This window comes from Asterias rubens, chromosome 10, assembly GCF_902459465.1.
Source record: "Asterias rubens chromosome 10, eAstRub1.3, whole genome shotgun sequence".
Classification (NCBI taxonomy): Eukaryota; Metazoa; Echinodermata; class Asteroidea; order Forcipulatida; family Asteriidae; genus Asterias; species Asterias rubens.
This window is the reverse complement of record NC_047071.1, coordinates 7947912-7967179: the sequence shown is the minus strand read 5'-3', so window position 1 is coordinate 7967179 and position 19268 is coordinate 7947912. Positions and strand designations below refer to the sequence as shown.

The window sequence follows — 19268 nt, the reverse complement described above, 5'->3', positions numbered from 1 at the left end:
AATGTTGAGATACACCAACTGTGAAGGCTAGTCTTTGACAATTACCAATAGTGTCCACTCCCTTTAAAGAAACCTGAATTACTGATTAGTAGACACTTTTATCAGCAATGTAATGACATTGTAACCATATGAATGACAGAGACCAGTTAAGCAAATCCTATATTTGAGCCAGAGTTCTTCTTAAGCGAAAAATAAACTGCACATTTATAGCCATAAGTTTAAATTCCCCGAAGTCATTAAGCAAAATTACTGTTTCAATTATTGAAACTTAGACACTTTATAAAGCAAAACTTATTTTGTCAGTACAAGTCTCGTCTTCTTTTACTATAAAATCTTTGATCTGGGTTTATTACTTTAAAATTACATCAAGACAAAAATACATGTGAACAATTTGTGGCAGTCAATGTTTATTTAAAAAAAGGAAATCCCACTAAAACTGGGGCCTACCTACTCTGATATTTCCACATTATAATTAAGGAATATGCAGAACTCATCAACATTAACAAATGAAGTGTTGAATTTCTTTAGACAACACATAACTTGAAAACTGTTTGTTTTTTAAGGGGAATTTCTTTTCATCAAATTCTTTAAAAATTGAATATTATTTGCTTAATTGTAAATTTCTAAAAATGTTTTCACTGAGAAATAATTCAACAATTAAACAAAAGTAAGCAAAGTATTTTATTCATAAATTTGCTTTTGTCTCAAACATTTTAAACTCCATTGATACATTGTATTTCAAAAAATTAAAACGTTCAAAGGAAAAGGTAAGAGTTATAGTACAAAGTTGCAAGTGTTACATAGGCCTACTGTGGGTGACGTATAATGCAATCTAACAGCAGGACCTGACTGCAAAGTATTACCAAAATTAAGTTGTGCAAAAAATTAGTTTTTTTATCATAGTTGGTAAAAGAATGTTTTCTACAGAGAGTTTCTCCTAGCCCATCTGGAAGTATTGTCCTTTTTTATTGTTGAATTGGCTGAATAAATAATAACAACAACAACAACAGATAAATCATACATAGAGTAGCCACGTGCAAGCAATGTAATAATGTAATAATCCTAAATATCTTTGTTTGAATATCAAAAGCTAAAAGCAAAATGTTTTCCCAATCAAAAGTAATGAAACAAAATAAACACTTACCCATTTCGTTCATTTGAAAACATAATCACTTATTCTCTGAAACTTTCAGGACACTTGTTAGCAATAATAAGGATTTGACAGAGTTTACTTTCCAGGATCAAAGCAATGTATACATGTATCATTACTCAAGTTGTGGAATAACTATGGTAATTAAAAGTTTTTTGCTACCTTAAAATCATCCAGTTAACATCAACAGTTTTTTAGTGATCCGAGTGCGAAAGACAACTTTTGTGGTACCTACTACAGGGTTTAAATTGACGTTCTAATACTTATTTTTCTTGGACACTGTCAAATATGAGTACCAGATTGCATCATTTAATACCAGCTGAAAATCCGACTTGACCAATGGGCAAAGCTTGAACTGCAAGTGTTGAGTAGTAATCAGATGAAGATGAGATCTAATGCACTTGGTAGATTCCCATATAAAATGCCAGAGAGCTTTGGAATGGCTACACGGTGTTAGTTTTGCCATTGTAATGGCCACATTTGAAAGGAATCTGTCCTCCTGATCCAGATTGCCAAATCAACAGGTTTGACAAAGTCATATTTATTTCAGTCCAGTCGTTCACTGATGGTGTTTTAGGCAGCTGTTTCAAAGTCAACTCATTATTTGGAGCCAGTAGTTCCACTGGGATATAACATTTTGGTCCTCACACACACATGACACTTTTGCGAATGTGTTGTCTCCATCTTTACTTCTTCCTATCATGTAGTCTTTGAAGCTCAGATTTCAATGTGGACACTTTGGATCTTTCCTGCTCTAACGCTGCATGAAGCTCTGAAACCTAAAACGACAAAACAAGAAGGGTAAGTAAATAAGCATTTTGAAAAAAGAAAAACAAATTGAAATGCAGATAAACTGCTGAAGTAGTGCATTCTGCTATCTACCAGCCAGGTTCCTAGTGGATGATACTCATGCCTACATCCTTACAAACTGTGAAGTGGGGTAACAGTGTTTGTTTCAGCCCCAGCAGGAGTAGGTGGCAACGTACTATGACAGTAAAGTGCAGCCCTCATCTGGAAGTGGCCGTCCTTGCCTTGTAATGTAAGGCGTTCTCTCAAAATCAAACATGTGCAGATAGTATTGGCTTCTTATATACGCTTTATACAGCATTTTTCTGCAAGGTATGTTTGAATTTTGAGACTTCTTTAGCACCCTTGAAATGTTATGTAGGATGAGGCTGGTTTAGAGGCAAGGCATCAGTCAAAACAATTTAGAGCACCTCCACAATTCAAAACTTGATGAGAAAAAAATAATGAGTAAATATGCCTGTCATATTTTTTAACAGGACTCTGGAAAGTACTGAGTATACAGTGCTAACACATCAGTGTATGGGTAAAACAAAAAAAATTATATTCTTTATCCCGATGCAAATTTAACATCTATTATATTGTTGCAGTACCTGCTGCCAAAACATAGGATTCAAACTACCTCCAACTGGGCAATCCCTGTAGTCTAGTTGGTAAGACACTGCTCTAGAATTGCCAGGGTCGTGGGTTCGAATCCCACCCGAGTAAAATGCCTGTGATTTTTTTTCACAGGACTAGGGAAAGTACTGAGTATACAGTGCTAGCACACATCAGTGTATGGGTAAACATCCATCATAAAAATGTTATGATCAAATTTAAAATCTGATTTTAGTGATATCGAAACCAAACACACCATACCTCTGTGGTCAGTTCATCTTTCACTGCCGTCAGTTCATCCACTTGTTTCAACACATCAGCTTTGTCTTTCACTGTGAATGAAAAGGCAAACAAATTGTATATTATACAGAATTCTAACTCCTCAAAGCCTTTCGCCAAGAGTTTTTACCAAAAAAAGGGAACACTTAAATACAATAAATGACTTACTAAAAAGAACATTTTATTTGCAACCTCAATGTAAAAATGGCTAGATTAAAATACACCCAAGCACAAAAAAAACAAAATCATACTACAAGATCACACTTTTTCAATTACACAAAAGAGAATCAAGGCAAAGCAAGGCAAAAGTAGCAACTTGCTTAAAGGACACCCAAAACATAAATTGGCGACTGAATGGAAAGTACTCAAGTTTTTTGGGGAAACACAAGAAACAATGCACACACAAAGACAGGCTCTATTGGGGATAAGTAAGAACATCTGATTGGGTACAAGGGCTGACCTACACGTACAGTGTACATGTAGTATAGGGTTAAACCTATACTCAAACAAAGTCCTTGGACTGCTCAAGCAAAATTTCTGGAACTAAACCAAAGCCACTAAAGAAAGAGCTTATAAAACTCTTGTTCAACCAAAGCTTTGAATACTGTAGTGCTATTTGGGATCCTCATCAACAAGTTCACATCAACAACCTCAAAAAAGTTCAACGAAGAGCAGCCAGATTTGTCAAAAGCAATTATCGCAAGACCGGTAGTGTAACGGATATGCTACAGGACCTCAAATGGGATACACTCCAAAGACGCCGCACCATAGCTAGACTTATTACACTTTACAAAGAAACTCACTCCATAACTCCATCCAACATTAGTAATCTTCACTGCAACCAACAGAACAACCAACAACTCGTCAAAGTCATACCCTAAATTATAACACCATCTCATCAAACAAAGACTGCTACCGTCACTCCTCGTATTCAAGAACTATACCAATCTGGAACTCACTCCCGCCACAAGATAAATCAGCCCCTGACGCCAATTAACAATTTTAAGTCACTCCTTGAAAATATACAATTTGAGTAGGGAGTATGCATGCATGAGGGTCTGCACGTTTATAGCCCAGTGGCGGCAGTTTGTGCAGTAAAGACAAGACAAGACAAACCAAATCAATTTGGGATGGTTTGTGTTGGATAGTTTAGCTGTATAGTGGGGACTTCAATTAGCTTTTAAGATAACAATAACCTCTGGCAGAATCTGTGAGGAGTTTGGTATTTGTATTAATTTTTATTGTTCTGCATAATGCTGCATAGTGCTTATACATGTATACCATCATAAACTTGTGTCACTTCAGAGAACATATTCAGTGGATACATGTACTTGAAATAGTTCAGGTCCACTTCCATTATCATTTTTACAACATCGTTTAAATGGTTAAAAACACAAAACCAAGACAGAAATTATTTGAAAATGTATTCACTTACTTTCCCCCTGGGCTAAGATAAAGCAAAGCTGTTTATTTCTCTTCTTAACTTGTGCAAGCTCCTCCTAAAAGAAAATGTAACAAAGATAACCATTATGTTTTTGTTTATAATATTGTGTCAGCAGAACTTTCATACATGAATTTGTTAAAAGGCTATGCTCCCCAATTGGGAATAAGTCTGAAGTTATTGCTTTTAGTGGGCAATCCTATGAAAATGTTGTCCGTTTTCTGCTAAGTTTCTAGTTTTGTTTATTTTCTTTCCATTGTTATCATCATATGTATGTATTTTTGCCATGATCTTGCTGTGTTTTTACCAAAATAAACTCAATTCAAATCAAATCAAATAAACAGAGCACAGGAAAAGATTTCCTAAGATATTAATCTTAATTGTTTATCATTTGTCAAACTACTGCTACGCATCATCATGTCTTAGTGCAATTATTATGATAACATTAACAACTGAATCTTAAGATGAATCTTAATGAGACATCTAAATCGTTGCTGTACTCGCTGCTAAAATATAGTATTTGAACTGTCTCTTGCTACCAGACAAGCTCAGTGGTCTATTGGCAAGACATCTAGTTAAGGCCCGGTCCCACTGCAGCGATAACGAGAACGATAACGATAACGACGCAAAGAGAACGCAGTCCATTGGTTAAATGAGCGTGTGCGTATTCTGCGTGGAGCAATTCAACCAATAGAATGCGTTCATTTTGCGTCTTGATCGTTTTCGTTATTGCTGCAGTGTGACTCGGCCTTTATTTACCACAGCCAGGATACAGAACATTAAAAATACAATGTAATGAACAAACCTTCATTTTTTCTACCGCAGTCTTCATTTCAGTAATTTCATGATCCCTCTGTTCAAGATCATCTTCATGTTGAACTCTCCTTATATTCTCGGCAGCCATTTTCTAAAAAAAAAAAAAACTTCAACACTCATACACGTTCTCATTAGTTTCCAAACGCAATATTTTCAAACAAAAAACTTTGAACTATCCGTCAATAATATATTCCCTCTGAAGCACTTCACAACATTGATCATATTAAAGTTATGCTTTCTGCAGGCAAGACATCCTACAGCGACTCAAATCTCCTCTATTCTCTATGCAGGCAGCCACCTCTGTCATTGTCCCTACAGCAACACCGACATAGCTTCAACACATTTGGGGTTTTACGATAGACATCTCTATGACAACAGCATGGCACAAGTTTTTGCCAACCAAGTATGGAAAACTATTGGAAGTCATAAATGCAAATCAAAAACAGATAGCCACAGTTAACACAAATATTCCGAAATAGTGTTGAAATTATCAGAAACAAAGCCGTCAATCATGGGATGTTGAATTTGGTCACAACATCCGTTTACAATTTCATTTCTTGCTAAGATTCGGCCGACTATTCCAACCAGCTTGGTTTGTTAAACAACAATGGCTTAACAGCTAAAGCCCAGGGCACCACGGCAATTACTGTTGGTACCTCTGCCTTGGCCAGGCCTGATACTTCACGGAGGCAACGGAGGCGATTGCCTCCGTTGCCCCTTGCTAATGCCTTGGTGCCCTTGAAATGCTCTAGTAGAAATTTACAATTTCCTCATAGGGTGCCCTTTGCCAAAGAGAAAATGCCTTGGTGCCCTTGCCTTTTCAAAAATGAAGCATACAGGTTTGCTTGGCTATTGATCTTGTTTGTGCTGCCCAGGATCAGGATGGATGGCAGAAATGAGTTTCAAGCACTGAAAACAAAATTGGTCACACTGACATGACTCACACTGTAATAACCAATCCAAGTTTGGCTTGAATAGCATCAACTAGGCCTGGCTAGCATCAACAAGAACAAGAATGAAAACATACTCTTTTGAATCTAAAGGGAACTTCAACCAAGAATTTGGAGAATGATACATATCACTCAAATTATTGATGCTGGTATTCTTTATAGCTTCAGTACCTGGGTTTGTTTCTTCTTAGTTTTAGTTTCCTCCTTGGTGATAATCTCAGCCACATCTTTATCAACTTTCTCAAAGAACATCGGATCTGGTTCATGTTTCTAGGATCAGAAAAGAGTAAAATGGTTAATCCATGTCAATCCAACTTGCTCCTTCACAATACTTTCACTAATTAATACACATTTTGATGGGGACAGGGGTCGATTTCACTAATGCGTTTTGGTCATCGCAAACGCCGAAATCGATCGCTAAATCTAAAATCCATCGCAACTTAGCGATGGATTTTTAGCCGACGATTTCACTAAAACTTAACGATGAATATACTCGTCGCAAAGTTTTATTTAGCGATGACAATCTTGCGATGACATGTTAGTGGTCGCAAAGTAAAAGTTCATCGCAAACTTATGATACATTGAGCCATTATGTGCTTATAGTTATAGCGGTGTACGTTTTGACGTATAAATTGTCCGTGGTTTAGAGTAAAATGAGTGGCGCTACATTATTTTAGTCTTGCGGTCTTTTACCTGGTAGACTCAGATTGCCGATGACAACTATCAGCGATGCAACTGCAGCAAAGAGCCCCTTAATATCGGTAAAAAGGAGATACTATATGGGTTCGATTATTTTAACCATCATTTTTAGAAAAAAAATAATGTGTAATGTATTGGCAAATTGACAGTGTGAAGCTTGGTATTATTTCTTCCTCCATGGTATTATTAGACAGATATGTCAGAATTTTCATCAATCCCACTGTTACAACAGATTTACGAAAACTGTTTATTAAAATCTAAAATTATAATAGAGGCCATAGGCCTATATATGCTTTAACCCTTTGTAAATGAGTGCCTAAACATCGTCCACAATAGTTCGTAAGTGTGCACCAACATGACAACGATTTACATAAACTGCACAATGCCATTTCATTTCGAGCGACGACCGACGTTTTTGTTGCGGAGAGTTAGCGACATCGCAATTGCGATGGATTTGAGGTTAGCGATCTCATCGCAAGTGTGTTAGCGATGATCGCAAACATAGACATTAGTGAAATCGACCCCTGGCCTGTATAAGAACACCCAAACTAAGCTTCTGAGGTTTGTTTCAACTATCAATTAATTCTCAACTTCCAAACTTCAAAAAATCTTTCGAAAAAATTAAGGAATCAATATAGACAACAAGGGAAACTGACTTGGTAAAAATTTTTTTTTTTAATTAAGCACCTACAAAAATTGGTTTGTTTACATTTTAGAGGTATCTAAGCGACATGAATCGCACAAAAGGGAATAACAATCCTAGCTTGAAGCACAAGAAAAATGCCACAAAAATAATGCTCAACCATGAACTCCAAAAATAAGTTTCTCTCTCAATTTTTTTGGTAGTGTTTGACGATAACATAAATCATACCTTAGGTAACTCTATTTCATCAATGCCTCCTCCATTACCATTACTAGTGGGTGCGGCTTGAAAACTTTGCAAGGATACTGGGTGGGGCTTGTCCTTTCCTTGCATGTGTTTCCTCCTTTCCTTTCGGTTAATAGCAGCAGCTTGATCATCTTCATTCAATACTGGGCCGACTTCATGAACAAACTGTGCAATAAGGGAAAGGTCAATTTACACTTTATATGTCTCGGGTTAGTAACCAAAAGCATGGAGTTTCAGCGAATAATTTGTATTATGAGTAGTTAGTTTTTAATGTTTAATGTCGAAATGGATTGCAAACAATCAATTATATTATGACACTTCACGGTCATTGCTTTAGTACCCTTGAAATGCTCCAGTAGAAACTTGATTTTCTTATAGGGTGCCCTTTACTAGGTAGAAAATGCCTTTGTGCCCTTTCCCTTCGAAAAAAAAAAAAGAAGCATACAGGCCTGAAACCCCCAAATTGTTCGTTTGATTTGGGGCTTCTAACAAGATGTGAGAATGCACAGACTTTTGGGTCATTGGCAATATTGTGTATGTGTTTCATTATTTCTGGACTCACCTGCTGCTGGCGCTCAAACTCCACTTTGCTGGCAAGGATAGCTTTCTGTAAATCATCTTGAAACTGGTCTTGTACATGCTGCAAACAAATAATTAATGAGTAAAAAACAATGAAACTCGTTATGTATAGATCTATCGTAGATGTTTATCGGAGATGTATTGTTTATTGAGAAAATATACCCAAAGACTTCTGGGTAGAAGTCTTTTACTATTTTATTGAGCAATTTTAAGAAATTGCCAAGGAGTTAAAACTCCTTCTCAAATTCTGTGCTACTTCAGAGGGAGCCGTTTCTCACAATGTTTCATACTATCAACAGCTCTCCAATGCTCGTTACCAAGTCAGTTTTTAAGTTAATATTTGTTTTGAGTATTAATTACCAAACGTGTAACTTCCCTTTAACTATCAAGTAGAAGTCAACAAAACCAACATATTATTTAGGTTGTTCTCAGCACTTCATCAGCATAGAAAACAACCTTCAAACAACATGAGCAACCTACCCCCTTGTCTTTTCTTTTCCAGTCCTCCCATTGCATTGGGTTTCCGACCAGGTGATCTAACGAGTTGGCCGGGGGTACGGTTGCATCTACAGACAGTCCAGGGGGAAGATTGAGACAAGAACTTGATGGAGGGCTGCCGACTATTCCTTTTGGAATGGAGGGGATCTTGTTGAAGGCTATATCTCGTAACTATTCATAAGGGGAAACAACAGAGGCATTTTAATTACATGTATAATAAAGCACCTTTCTCAAAATATCTCAATGCCTACAGGTTGTATTTTTAAATAAGGCCAATTAAAAAAAAAACATGTTTCGCGTCCCCGCCCGCTTCCTTTTTACAGGCCGCCTCCTTTTTTATTTTATTTTTGTATGCACATTATTATTTTTTTTTTAAATAGGGTTATTTTAAATGATCTCAGCAAAAACAATCTGAATGGCTTGTCTGAATGCCTCGACTAAATTGTTTCATATATGTTTTGTGTATTTCAGCAGTAGAAAAATAATGGATATTTGACATTTTTAACAAAGAATGGCGGCCATCTTGAAATAAAAAATAAAAAATAAAAAGCCCCTCTTCCTCCTTTTTTTGAAAAACCCGGACGTGAAACATGTTCTTTTTTTTACTCGGCCTAACAGCGTGGCCATGTTTTTTGTTGTTTTATTTACCAAATACTGAAGACCCAGTCAGTCATGTCAGTAGGCCTGGCTGGCTGGGGTTTTGTACTAAAAAAAAACATTGACATTCCCTTTATAATGAAAAGGATAACTTTCCGTATGGCGCCACCACTGTTTCACTAATTTTTACAAAAAGGGATATCTCATTGAGGTAAGTTAGATACTATATTATTTCATATCGAATGAAAAAGTGGTGGCGCCATACGGAAACCTTTTCCACTCAAAATGCAAGGAAAAGTTTCCGTATGGCGCCACTGTGACGTGAGACGGAGTTCACGTCTATTTTGTCTCATTTAATTATTGTGTATTTCTCCCTAAACAAGTAGAAAACTTACCTTTGAGATGTAAAATTTAATTCATGTAAAAACAAGTGATATAGATCCGTACAATTCTCATAGATTACTTTAGTTCTATGCGACGAGATGATCGTTGTATGGGCGCCGCCATTGCACACTCAGTTCATTAATATTCATTAGGTCTAGGACTCGTGATTCGTCATACCAAATAAGGGAGACGCTGTTAGGACTTTCTTTCCTTAAATTAAGCTTGTAAAAGTGCAGAAAGACCTGGGGTTATTCATAAATAAGTTCACAATCATTACTTGTCTTAGTCTCGATTTATAAAACCTTACAACTTTCCTTTTATTAAGGGTTTATTGCAAATGTTGTCTGCTTTTTCGTATCGCGCGAATCCTATTTTGCGTGGCTGCCTTCAGCCAATCAAAAAGCGGTAAGAAATTCGCGGCCTATATAAAGGGAAAGTTTTACAATGTATGTTCAGTTGCTGTAATAGAAGCTGTCATAAATTATCAGGTTAGTGTTGGTTTGCTTATAACTTGAAATGAAATGCACCCAAATTATTGCTTTTTCTTGATTTATTTACGACAAAATGTTTGACGATTGCTGGAAATTATAGTGTCATATTATTTTACATCTCAACACTCAATATAAAAGATTTTTGGCTTTTATTGTGGAACTTTTTGTGTGCTGTATTTTACGTGAATATTGCTTAAATAAATCTCTCTATATAAATATTGTGTGCTGAATTATCGGATATTTTGGGCCACTCTTTACTGAATATCAGGAGAAAATTATCGGGTTATTGTGCATAAATTATGCTAATTATTTAGTCAGTTGCTGTAATAGAAGCTGTCATAAATTATCAGGTATGGGGACAGCGGCAGCAACTCACTCACTCACCCTTAAGTACGAACTCCGCATTTGGAGTTACTCAACAACCGACTCCGCATTGCGAGTCGTAATATCAACTATGCTTTGGGCCGAACGTTAATTTATATACAATGTATCAACTCCGCATCGAGTCATTTAGCTACTATGGGGTCGGCGGAGCCACAGTATAAATCCAGCCGGGGGCTGAAGGTATAGCTTAGGCTAATACTCGTCATAATGACTCCACATCAGTATCATTAACTACTATGGGGTCAGCGGAGCCACAGTATAAATCCAGCCGGGGGCTGAAGGTATAGCTTAGGCTAATACTCGTCAGTAATGACTCCGCATCAATATTAACTACTATGGGGTCGGCGGAGTCACAGGATAGTATTGCAGGCGGGGCTGATACTCGTCATAACTTGACCCGCATCAGTGTTATTATAACTACTTGTTTAACGGCTCAGGGAGTCACGGTTTAATTCCAGTCAGGGACTGAAGGTGGAGCTTGGAGCTACTACGCGTTTAACGACTCGGGGAGTCAAGGTTTAATTCCAGTCAGGGACTGAAGGTATATTAGTTATCATAAGAACTATTAGTACTCGTCATTTACTCCGCATTTTGAGTCAGACTAGATGATTCGGCGGAGTAAACACAGTTAATGGAAAGGGGATCGGCACTAGCCATCTATAACCAGTCCAAGAACTAGAAGAGAGTAATCCCAGCGAGGAGCTGATAATAATATGGGCGGAGTAACACGTCCTACACTTAGTGTGTGCCAGTGGTTTTTATTATAAATGATGTAAATAGAGAGACGTCTCACAGCAGTTTCAGAGTTAATAATTTTGATGGTTTTATGAGTTAAATAAATAATTGTTGAAACTGTTAGACATGTGTCAATTCCAAGTTTTTGAGTCCATTTCTTCACTTAATAATTGTAAGCTGCCTGGTTATATATTTTAGCCCAACGGACTTGGGGAAGTTAAATTTATTTGTATCACGGTGATAAGTGGTAGGAGATACTGTAGAGAGAGACAGCGCCCCCACCGACCGCCGCGTCACACCACCACTTTTTCATTCAAAATGAAATAATATAGTATCTAATTTACCTCAAAGAGATATCCCTTTTTGTAAAAATGAGTGAAAAAGTGGTGGCGCCTTACGTACGGAAAGTTATCCGAATGCAAAATGTAAATTTTGTTTATGAGCACAGAGCCTCAGTTGTTACTTGCCAGCAAGCATGCCAGCAAGCAAGCAAGACCATGCCAGTGCTGTGTAAAATGTGGTGTACTGCTGTCTGTGTGCATCTGAAACTGAATTTACATACATATAGTTAGCAAATCATTCCAATCATCCCAAGTCAAGTCATTGGTGGTCATGGAAACATCACAGCTGTTCGTAAAGAGGGTCCTACTACTTGCCGTCAACTCGCCGTCAACTCACTTGCGCCGTCAACTCGCCGTCAACTCCTCCAATATACATTTAAAATCCACAAAAGAAACATAAAACTGTAAAGTATCAGCTCAATCAAAGAGAATTCGCGAAAGTTTTAGGTCATATTTCGGAATAAAAATTGAGTTTTTTTCGCGTGAAAAAATTATCTCGAAACAGCAAAACCGTCGGCCGCCATCTTGCTTTTTCACATTGATTAGTCTTGGCCCAAGATGTCAATGATTGGTACTTTTTTTTTATCAACACAAAGTCGTTTTTGTGAATGAATTTTTACCGAAAACCATGAGAAATATGTAGTTTAGCCCAGACTTAACACTTCCGTGTCCCATTTATAAATTTTTCATGTAAATTTAATGAGTTGACGGCAAGTAGTAGGACCGCGTAAAGACAATCATAGCAATCCTGGCAATCAATCAATCAACGTCATACTAAAGAACGTCGGGGGGGGGGCTCTTCATAAAAGTCATAAGCTTATCTAAGCTGTCTGCCCCAGTAACCAGAACCACCGTCTCCTCCCCAGTTGTGTGATGGCGTCGGTGGATTCAAGTAAGTTCAAGTAAGTTTATACTCATAATGATAAAAAACAATGGTCAATCAATGACAATTGACATGGCCCAGATGGGTCAGTTTTAGTTAGATGTGGGAGGATAACCAAAAAGGAAGTAAACCATGCATGCAGGGGAGGGACTGAACATGGATGGGGGTAGAAGAAGTCCATTGATAACCCCTGGGCTGGGAAGAATGCAATACAATAATTATGGCAACAACAAATAAATGAATACCTCAGCCGCTTGCTGTTGTTGTTTGTTCTTCTTTTTCTTAATGCGTTTCTTGGCATTGGCATTTGTCCCGTCACCAGACGCTGCCGTGGATTTGCCATCTTTGTTCCCCTTGCTGGGCTGCCTCTGCACACGGTTTGCTTTACCATCCTCGTCTGAATCGTTCCCAGGAAAATCAGACGAGGAGTCCATGACATGAAGAATGTCGAACCGCGAGGACAGACGAACGGACGCCATTTTGTGTCTTAAATTAATTAAAAGGTGGAGATTGGGGTGATTCAGGTTTAAAGAAAATCTGGGGTCAGAATAGGTTTGTTTCCTCTGTTGTCTAACAACACAGAGCAATACTGACGACTGCTGACGACGGAATAGCTTTTACTCGATTGTCGTAAGGTTGACAGGGGGGTTGATGTGACAATGAATACGACGACAGCGATTAAAATGTTGCGTGAGTTTATCACTGATCGGGGGTTCCCAAACTTTTGATTTGAAGTGCGCCACCTTTTGACACATTTAATTGTATTATTCTTACTTTTTGTTTACACGACCAACGACCATGAACGTGATCCTGCTGCTGCTGAGTCAACCAACGTTAACGTAAACGGGTAAAGAAAACAGCATGAAAACATAAAATGGGTACAACAAAATAAGTGTTTATTAAATTCCTGGGGGAAAAAAAGAATAATTGTTTTTCTTGCTTATTGTTACCATGTTGTTACCTACCACCAGCCTGCTCTGAATAAGTGGCTCAACTCTCACCTGGGTTGTTGGCAGAGAGGCCGTCTCAACAGACCAAGACTCAGATGTTACTAATTAGCTGTTCCGATCCAGTCGGAACAGCTATTGTTTTCGTCGAGATTTTTATTATTTTTATTATTATTATTATTATTATTAGCTGTTCCGATCCAGTCGGAACAGCTATTGTTTTCGTCGAGATTTTTATTATTTTTAGCTGTTCCGATTGTTCCGATCCAGTCGGAACAGCTGTTGTTTTCGTCGAGATTTTTATTATTTTTATTAGCTGTTCCGATCCAGTCGGAACAGCTATTGTTTTCGTCGAGATTTTTATTATTTTTAGCTGTTCCGATCGTTCCGATCCAGTCGGAACAGCTATTGTTTTCGTCGAGATTTTTATTATTTTTGAGAATTGCCTCGGGTAACCGTGACCCCGATTTAACCTCTACTTCCGGGTCAACCGGAAGTGGGACCATATCTGAAGAGTTACACAACCGATTTAATTTTTTTCCTTAGGCATTAATATTAATTTGTTGGGGAAAATCCGTGACCCCATTTTGACCTCTTCTTGTGTGTCAACCGAAAGTGTGACCACTTCTCAAGAACTACACAACCGATTTTCAAACTTTTTTTAGTTATAGACTACTTGGGCATTAAATATTAACTTTGAAAACTTAGACCCCCATGTTGACCTTTATTTCCGGGTCAACCGGAAGTTGTACCTTATCTCAAAAACAACCCAACCGATTTTCAGACTTTTTTCAGTTAGTGGGCTCCTTTGGCATTGGACAATCGCATCGGGTAGGTATGACCCCATGTTGACCTTTATTTCCGGGTCAACCGGAAGTGGGACCTTATCTCAAGAACTGCACAACCAATGTTCAAGTTCTTTTCAGTTATAGACCCTTTGGGCTCTAAAGATTGAACTTGGATTATACCTTGACCCCAAATTGACCTTTACTTCCGGGTCAACCGGAAGTGAGACCATATATAAAAACGGAACAGCTCTGTGTTTGTTCACAAACACTTGATGTCTAGTTATTATTATTATTATTATTATTATTATTCTTTGTTTCCGCCTAAAACCCCATAGCGTTTGTACAGCGTTTTTGTTTAGGCCCCTACTACTCCTAAAGTATAAGGATAAAATAGTTAAATCAAATATTCATTCATTAACTACGTGGTCTTCATTTGAATTTTTAATTTGTAAACTTGATGCAGTCACTTTCATGTTATTGTGAAACATTCTCTTTGGTAATACAACACAGTATGTACCTCAATGAGTTGTTGACTTCTTGAGAGGAGTCTATACTATTTTGTTTCCTACCCGCGTTCTGGACACACAAAGTACGGAGGTTTGAGATTTTCGTTAGAACGTGCGTTAAATTTGTCCTTGTTTTTCTAACCGCGTTCTGGACCAATTACTCTGTGATGGGTTTTCGTTAAAACGAACCCAATTAGATGGGGTTACTGACGACATCGACGTCATCGTCAAAAACCCCCTTAAGGCATCTAATACTACATTTCAACCCTACTTAATAGTTATAGGCGTTAGCAGTTCATATTTAGTGATGCACACATGTAAAAAAACCACCATTTTTACATCGTGCCCTTCTAGCCTAGTGGTCATCAGTCGCGACTACACATCTGAGAATTGCGAGTTCGAATCTCCGTCCGAAATCAATATTTTTGTATCCCCCAAAACTAAAAATATATTTCTTTTTGTAATAATATTTAAGTTTGATTCTTATCTTTATATCGATAGTGTTGCCTTTTCTTTTTCTCAAAAAATGTTAGCCCAACATAACCTGTGTGCATGCATGACACGATGATGTTTAAAAACACAGTAAGCGAAAAATGGTGATCATAAGCGCAGAGTTTGGTGGTTAAGAGTTCTGTGAAATCAACTTGTACTAGATCAAACATCAAACCACCGACCCAAAAAAAATTAAAAATCGTAATTAATTTACCACGTGACCCATATTTGCATATTTAATTGTACAAGGGGACAAAGTTGTTGGAACTTCCTGTTGATGCTGACATCATGAGAACATCAGCATAAGTATTGGAATTGCACTACCTATTAAACCACTTGGAGTGTTCAAGGAGTCCAACACGTCAGTCTAGAGTCCAACTCTGATTGTAAAAATCAATTCAGGCATCATCTTCAATTTATTTTTATGCAACAAGCAAAGTTATAAATTTTCTGATTTTATTTCAAAGGGTAACATAAATGGCTGTTAGCAAACGGTTTCCAACAAAAACTACATGGTGTACGTGCACAATACTCTTACTGGCCTCAAGCATTTACCTCTAGATAATAAATCAAGCATTCAGTTCAAAATGATAAAAGTTTGTTATTGCCACATTATTCAGCGAACCATGAATCATACACAGCTACTATTCACAAGAAAATCTGGGTGTGGAGGGTAACAGACAGCAAGCACACAATGGAACCGAAGTTTAACAATGACAATACCAAAAGTGCAATCGTCAGCCGTTGAAGTTTATTATACATGGGGCTGATGGTGATCAAAAGGATAAAGATCTGTTGTCGATCCAACCGCCCACTTATATTCAACGTACCATGAATCTGGGACCATATGCACAAAATAAAATATTCAAAAGAATATCCATATAATACATTTGTCTGGTGTATAAACTGATGTCCCAGCCATGGGATTTTCGTGTGTTTTTGCTGGATTCCTCGCTCCCCAACCAAAGTGACTACAAAACGTCTCTAATGGATAACAATGGTATATTTCGACACGTTTTTTTTCCCAGCAAGAGTTGTGGGGCCCATTTTCTCTAGTATTTATTTTCATCACACAACTAGTGTTCCATTTTATGTTTTATTATAATGTTGGGTATTTTGTTTATCTGTTTCATTTAAATATATGGTTAAGTTTTATTTTACGCTAACTGTTTTTGTGTTTGTTCTTCCTGTAATTTTGAATTGTTTTGCCGCTACATAAGATTACACCCACTAAATAGAATTGCTTACATTGCTTTCTTCTTTAGAAAAAAAGGGGGGAGGGGGTCCGTACTCGTTAAGGTTTGCTTTTTATGGGCCCCTCCATCCCCTACATGTGTTTTGCATTGATTTTTAGTTTTTGTTTTCTATTATTGTACGATTGCATTTGCTTGTAATAAATTATTTATGACCTTCTGTGTAGACTAAGCAAGTCTCGCGTGTATTTGAACTTGCGGGACCATTATGTTCCAAACCTTATGGAGTTTTACGTGGGACATTTTGTTTCGTCCATTATTTTAGTTTAACGTAGTTTATGACCATGAATATTATAATTGTTGGAAATGTAATACTAGTTAACAAAACGTATACAAGTAAAATCCTTTCAACAAAAGAAATCCTACGTTCGGGATGTCAACTTCCTGAGATAAATTATCACAGGAAGACGACATCCTAATTTATTTTTAGGATGTCGACTTCCCGAGATAAATTATCACAGCAAGACGACATCCTACTTTTGGGATATCGACATCCCGAGATAAATTATCACAGGAAGACGACATTCTTCTTTTGGAATGTCGACTTCCCGAGATAAATTATCACAGGAAGATGACAACTGACGTTTAGGATGTCGACATACCGAGATAAATTATCACAGCAAGACGACATCCTACTTTTAGGATGTGGACATCCCGAGATAAATTATCACAGGAAGACGACATCCTACTTTTAGGATGTCGACATTCCGAGATAAATTATCACAGGAAGACGACATTCTTCTTTTAGAATGTCGACTTCCCGAGATAAATTATCACAGGAAGATGACAACTGACGTTTAGGATGTCGACATCCCGAGATAAATTATCACAGCAAGACGACATTCTTCTTTAAGAATGTCGACTGTTTGTAGTTATAAGACTCCTTGGGGATAGGAGACAATTAATTTGGAAAAACCGTGACCTCAATTTGACCTCTACTTCCGGGTCAACCGGAAGTGGGACCATTATTATCTCAAGAACTACTCAACCGATTTTCAATTTGTTTTCACGTACAGACTCCTTGACATTAATATTGACTGTGAAAACTCGTGACCCCATGTTGGCCTCTACGTCCGGGTGAACCGGACGTGGGACCATACGCCAAGTGCTATACAACCGATTTTCAATCCTGTTTGTTCAGTTTTATCCTCCTAAGGCATTAAAAATAAACTTTGAAAATCCATGACCTCAAGTTGACCTCTACTTCCGGGTCAACCAGAAGTGGCACCATATTATCTCAAGAACTACACAACCGATTTTCTAACCTTTTTTCAGTACAAATTCCTTGGGCGTTAGAGATTAGCCTTAGGTTACCGTGACCCCATGAAGTGGCACCGTAACTCAAGACACTGTACAGTATTTTTCAAACTTTTTTTCAGTTATAGACTCCTTGGTAATGTTAACACATAATCAACGCAAAAGAACACGGAACAGCTTTGTGTTTGTTCACAAACACCTAATGTCTAGTTAATTATTGTAAGCCCTCAAGGGAAGTTGGAGAATCACTAATATTACTTAATTCGATCAAAAGTTCACTGCCCTGGAAGGGGGATCAACTTAATTGATATCCTAGAATGGACCAATCCAATCTGTCGAGAGGGGGGGGGGGCAGTCATTATTTTGAGAAGTTTACAGGAGTTTTTCCAAAAAGAATTTAGTATTTGATGATGTTGTGAGTTAATAGGAACTGAGAGAATGTCAAATCTGATTAGACAATAATAGTTGTGCAATAGTTAAACAAGTCACTTTGATTTACACATTCATTGGAAAAATGAACAAAAGTATAAAATAAAATAAACAATTAAAATACATTGGTCCTGTTTGTGTGTGCCCTTGCGCGCCCGGCCCTGGGACAATTAAAAGGCGCAGGTGTTGTCAACAAGCCCTAAACGGCCTAGACCATGGACTGGGGCGCTGTATTCCTTTTTCGAAATGTTGAAATTTTTCTGTCATACTAGCAGAAAACGTTAAAATTTCGAAAAAGGAATACAGCGCCCAAGTTACTATAAACGGCCCTACTTTTTCTGGTAACTAATGCTGTACAGCTTTTTGGGGAACTACTAAAAAAAGCAAACAGTTATTAATTGATAATATGGCAAGTGCCTTGATCGTTAACCAGATTTTTTAATTCCAAGCTTAACATTTTAAGGCACTTGACAGGTATAAATAATTACTCAAAAATTTTGATTTAAAATTCAATAGGTATTTTGATGGGGGTCGAGAAAGTTTCAAGCTTTCATTTGAGCCATTGCTCGAAAAAGTCCGCCAATTATTAGTAGCAGTGAAATAAAGTGCTCAAAATTAGTTTTTTGTCGGGATCCCGAAAATAATATCACGTGACTAATCTTATGTGTTTTATAAACGTTTTGGATTTTTGTCATGGTTCCTGACCATAAAAAGTAAAAGTTAAACTTTTTTTCGTCAGAGCGGGTGATACTCTTTGAAATACCATTCACTCAAAAAAATCTATTTTTTAATGTTTGGGGCCAAAAATCTGACATAGATCTTTAAACTAATTTTGACACAGTGCCGCAAGTTGCAGCCAGCGGCAAGATGGCAACCGCAAGAAAGTTGCGGCCCTGTGCGAAAACTTTATTCATTCAGTGAAACCCATGCAGGAAATTGATTGCACTAAACACATCCCCCTACACCATGTCAACATTTTCACGCACATAGAGCGCCAGCCCTGCCCCGTGCAACTTAAGTAGGATTATCCCAGTTCGCTGTTGCATTAATTTGCAGAAACATTAGGCCGTGTCCGAAAC

The 19268-nt window shown here is 37.5% G+C and overlaps 1 protein-coding gene across 1 annotated transcript; it reads right to left on the bottom strand.

Moving 5' to 3' along the window:
* Window positions 1-649: 649 nt before the first annotated feature.
* LOC117295855 (G kinase-anchoring protein 1-like) lies at window positions 650-13250 on the bottom strand. The gene is made up of 9 exons (XM_033778634.1): window positions 12763-13250; window positions 8685-8873; window positions 8188-8265; window positions 7608-7790; window positions 6209-6307; window positions 5077-5178; window positions 4266-4329; window positions 2813-2883; window positions 650-1929 (listed from the first exon to the last, which is right to left on the bottom strand). The coding sequence occupies exons 1-9, from the start codon at window positions 12994-12996 to the stop codon at window positions 1837-1839; spliced, it is 1113 nt and encodes a 370-aa protein (XP_033634525.1). The 5' UTR covers window positions 12997-13250; the 3' UTR covers window positions 650-1836.
* Between the last annotated feature and the right edge of the window lie 6018 nt (window positions 13251-19268).

Coding starts and splice junctions, on each gene's coding strand:
- LOC117295855 (XM_033778634.1), bottom strand. CDS start 12,996: ATGGCGTCCGTTCGTCTGTCCTCGCGGTTCGACATTCTTCATGTCATG. Junction 8,874..12,762: donor AACAACAGCAAGCGGCTGAG/GTATTCATTTAT, acceptor CCTTATGAATAG/TTACGAGATATAGCCTTCAA. Junction 8,266..8,684: donor GGAAAAGAAAAGACAAGGGG/GTAGGTTGCTCA, acceptor ATTTGTTTGCAG/CATGTACAAGACCAGTTTCA.